We start from the raw sequence: 4519 nt of genomic DNA on the forward strand, positions 1-4519 counted from the left end.
ACAGTTTCTTGTAATCCTCAGTGGTCATCCTGTAGCCAGAGGAAGAACGGCACGAGCTGTGTCCCTTCGCGGCAGTGCTGGAGATGGCACAAATCATATCTGTTAACACGACCCTCTTGAGCTCTCACCCTTCACCACCCAGTTCCCCAGGTGAGCTCATGCTCCACCTGATGGCGGAAAACTGGGTGATCCCAAAGATCCACGCTCTGAATTCAGGGAATGCTATTTAACTGATGGGCAGCATTTGTCTTCTTTTCGCAGCCTTGGACTAGGATTTGAGGTCTACTTTGCTTCCCCGGTGCTTTGGCAGTGTGAGGTGTCAGAGCTGGTATGGGCATACCCCTCTGCGGGACGGTGCTACTCCGTCCCAGGATCAGCTAGTGAGAAGGAAGAAGACACCTTGTGGCATCATCCTTCCCCCAAGACGAATCAAAACAGGGGAAAAAATGGGTTTCATAGAGTTTCATAGAATCATGGAATGGTTTAGGTTGGAAGGGACCTTGAAGATCATCGAGTCCCACCCCCTGCCCTGGGCAGGGCCACCTCCCCCCAGCCCAGGTTGCTCCAAGCCCCGTCCAACCTGGCCTTGAACACCTCCAGGGATGGGGCAGCCACAGCTTCTCGGGGCAACCTGCCCCAGGGGCTCACCGCCCTCCGAGTGAAAAATTTCTTCCTGATATCTCATCTAAATCTCCCCTCTTCCAGTTTAAAACCGTTCCCCCTCGTCCCATTGCTCCCCTCCCTGATCAGGAGTCCCTCCCCAGCTCTCCTGAGGTATACAACAAAGCATCTGCTCGGATCAGAGCCGTGCTTAGATCGTACTTGGTAGAATCAAATGCAAGTGCCTGTCACAAGACAGCTTTCAAAAAAAAAACCCCACCAAACCCCACATTAAAAACATCAAAATGAAGTGTTACAGCTTTGCAAGGATTCCCTATGATTTATCCCCCACTCAAAACTATTTGCCAAATTAAACCCAAATCCGTGAGTACTTTCATAGCCAACTGCCATCCCGTGCTCTGGTGAGGAAAATACGGAGTTTGATGCCTTGTCTTTTTCCCATGTCTGCTGAGCGGAGCTGTTAAATGAGCAGCCGCATCTTCCAGCATTTAGTAGGGATTTAATGGAGCTCAGTGGAAGCGCACAAGCACTGGCCAAAGTAAAAGGCTGACTAGAAATATATACAATATTTAAAAGCTCATTTTCACGAAGAAGAGGAAGACACACACATACCTTTTTTGTGCTTCATTAGAAGATGAAGAATCTGGCACAGAAGAGGTCTTATCTATGGTTTTTGTGAACACCCCTCTGGGGAGAAAAGAGACATGTTAATTTTTTTTTTTTTGCAGGAGAGAGTTTGGAACAAAAATTCAGAGAATTGCAGCCACTCTTTGGCCTAACAGTGTCTGCGTGTCCTGGCGGGAGGAAGGTGCTGGCTCAGGACACTGAGAATTAGAAGATGCTTCCTTGGAAGAGTCCTCCTGAGGAAAGTCCCATCTTCTTACTCCCTGGCCTTAGACAGCACGGTAAAATCAGGTCACACACAGGCTTGGGTATGGTGTCACCGGCCTTGCCAACCTGTTTAGCATTACGGTGGCATCAGAGTCTCCGTGGGCAACAGCCCACGTGTCAGAGGAAGCCAAAGCACACAAACCCCATCACTGGTGCTGTGCTGATCACAAGGATGGTGGAACATCTTCGTAGCACCATGACCCTTCCGTGTGCAATCATTGTATCACACAAAGAAGATCTGGTTTTTTTGTTAACATCACCATCAAACTACCTGGTAAAGAAAATACTCAGGAGTAGCTCTTCACCAAGCTACTCTCTGAGCGTTGTCATGCTCCTAACGAATAGGAGAACCCAGGAGAGAGTAATATTTCTCATGCTTGTTGTTCCTTCCCCTACAGCCCCAAAATATGCCCCTCTATACCAACCTGATGAGGTAACCGGATTGAGGCTTGGAGGCAGGAGACCTGCGCAAAGAACAGACATCAGTGAACTAAGAAACGTGGGGAAAACCAACAGCAGCAGCACCAGTATTAAAGGGAAGTGTCCACGTGGCTGTCAAGCCAAAAGCATAGATAAATGGGCCTCGAGTGATACCTCAGCTGCCGCACCAAAATTAAACTTGGGAGGATTCTTTGAAAATGAACAATCATCAGAACAAGCTCTATAAGAGACTTTTATAAAAAAAAGTGAATTTTAGAGTTTCCCAATTAAAATTAGCCACGCCGACGGTGTTTTCTGGCTCAAAATTAAGTACACAGATTGATGGCACAGAGGGGGGAAATTAGAGGCGGTAGAGATCCCGGTTGTTTTATCACAGGAAAACATCATCTTCACACTACCTTCTCAGAGGGTCCCTTCCCAGGGAGGGAGCGCGGCATAGCTCCCCTGGCGGGAAAGGGATCCCATAGGGGGGGATCTGGCCCCTTGCACTGGGGCAGGAGGAAGTATCCCTGGAACCTGCGTCAAGCTGTCTTGGAGATGTCTTCCCGAGAGCAAGCTGGGGACCAGGATGGGCCTGAAGGACCTGGTTCCCATCAGATGAGCTCCAACAGGCTCCCGTCACCTCCGCCCAGATACCACCCACTACGTTCCCGTCTGTCCAAGTGCCCTTCGGATCACAAGATAATTCAGTAAGAAAGCTCAGCAGGTCTCTGGTCTAACCTCCCGCTCCAAGCAGGGGCAGCCATCAGGTCAGAGCTGAGCAGGAAGGCAGGGTTACGCTGCCCACCGCTACGTGCTTGAGGTGGCTGCCAAGCTCAGATTTATCCAGTTGCAGGCACAGAAATGCAAACTCACTGCAGGCTGAGCGTAGCTCCGGAGCTCTCCGGGTGGGATGAGCTGGACAACAAGTGCTGAGCACAGCCCCAAGCTCTCGTTTCCGCAAGTGTCCTCAGAGCAGGCACCAGCAGGGTGTAGCTCATCTCAGCCCCCCTTGCCTAACTCTTCCCCGAGCACTCAGCTTTGAACGAGAGCTGCAGGGAAGCCGAGAAGTTGTCCAGCTTGGCGTCTGAATGCCTGTCCTCACTTGGAAGTATGAAGAGATCCTGAGTGTCCTGGACTCCCTGTCACTCACCTTCTGTCAACTTCATGCCCTCACACATTTGTGTGAAGATGTCCCTTCAGATGCCACATTTCCAATGTCACAAATGTCCCTGGTGTTATTTATCCTGTGCCTGATAAAGCGTTATGCTGCAGAGGGAGGCAGAAAGAGGTAGGGCACAGCAGGGAAACCATCCCGTCTAATTGCAACGAGAAGTGACAAGAGCTGGCACAGAAAAAGGGAGAGGGCAAAGCTCTGCCGGCAATGGCACTGCAGCCAGCAAAGAGCTCTCATATATGACTAACGCCTTTCCAACAGTTTTATGTTTTAGGACACTAGTCCTACAAGCTCCTGGGTTCCTGAAAAGCTCTCGTGCTCTGGCCCTGAAGCAAATTCAGCTCCCACACGGGGCTTCCCTTGTGCTGAGGAGCCCCCAGGCTTAGAGGAGCTAAGTGTTATGGGATCTTGCGGGATCATGGGCTTGAAGGCATCCATTCATCTGCATTAGAGTCATCAATCCGTCCATTCGTCCATCTGGACTTTGCAGGAGATAAGCCGTGCTCTCTACGAGGTGACAGTATGTAAGATGTTATGCTGCACAACGCAGGCTCTCCTCGAGGACGGCATTTTTCAACACAATCACAGCAGTGAGTGGGTATGAGGAGGTGAAGAAAGAGCAGACATTTGTGAAGAACCAGTGAAAGCATGCACCGACCCCATGAGATAACACGGAAGGGAAACAACAGGATGGGCCCCCAAAATTACCTGTTGTTCTGAGGAGCAATAGGTGTTGATGCTGGGGATCCCCCACCAGCCCGTCTAGACCTGAGTAAAGAGAAAACACAATGACATAATTAACTTCTGATCTTGCTGAGCTGCCTTGCTGAACATAGCAGTGATGTTTTCAGAGAGAGCTGCTAAGAGAAGACCGATTTGGGCTTGGTTTTGTTTCTAATTAAAAGAGAAGCTGGTGCAGATCGTGGTGTTCCCCGGTACGGGGGTGGCTGTGTGACACAGCCCTGCGAGCTGCAGGGGGAGATGCAGACATGGTGGTTTTCTCATTTAAACTCCCTCCCATCGAGGTCTGCCCCTTCGTTTGTCACTCCGGAGATGGTGAAACGCAGTCTGGCTTCAAAAATCTTTGGAGTTCTCCTTAGACTTCAAATCTGCCTGTGCTGCTGCATTCCCAGCTCCCAGGAAAGGCCATTTCTCGGAGCTTCTCCCCAGCCTGCGTCTATCAAGATTAAACAGGAGCACCGCTTCCCTTTGGTGGTGGCATTTCCTGGCACCACAGGGATCCCAAAATGTGCTACTGCCACATCTGCTTCTTCTGCAGGCCAGAAAACAGAGTACTCACGGGAGGCTGATGAGGGAAAGGGAAGGGCAAAGAGCAGTGTTCCTGGGTGGCCACACTTACAGCGGACTGCTCTTCTTCTCATCCTCAGAGTCCGAGTTATGGTGGTGGAT

At 50.5% G+C, this 4519-nt stretch overlaps 1 protein-coding gene across 1 annotated transcript in view; it reads right to left on the minus strand.

Annotated features, from left to right (window-relative positions):
• Positions 1–28, minus strand: part of ZNF185 (zinc finger protein 185 (LIM domain)) — a 29630-nt gene extending 29602 nt beyond the window's left edge. Inside the window, exon 1 of the mRNA XM_009880820.1 lies at positions 3–28. Within this exon, the coding sequence (XP_009879122.1) occupies positions 3–28 (26 nt within the window). The remainder of the gene's footprint in view (positions 1–2) is intronic.
• Positions 29–4519: the final 4491 nt, after the last annotated feature.

The sequence above is a fragment of the Charadrius vociferus genome, unplaced genomic scaffold, assembly GCF_000708025.1.
Source record: "Charadrius vociferus isolate BGI_N301 unplaced genomic scaffold, ASM70802v2 scaffold573, whole genome shotgun sequence".
NCBI lineage: Eukaryota > Metazoa > Chordata > Aves > Charadriiformes > Charadriidae > Charadrius > Charadrius vociferus.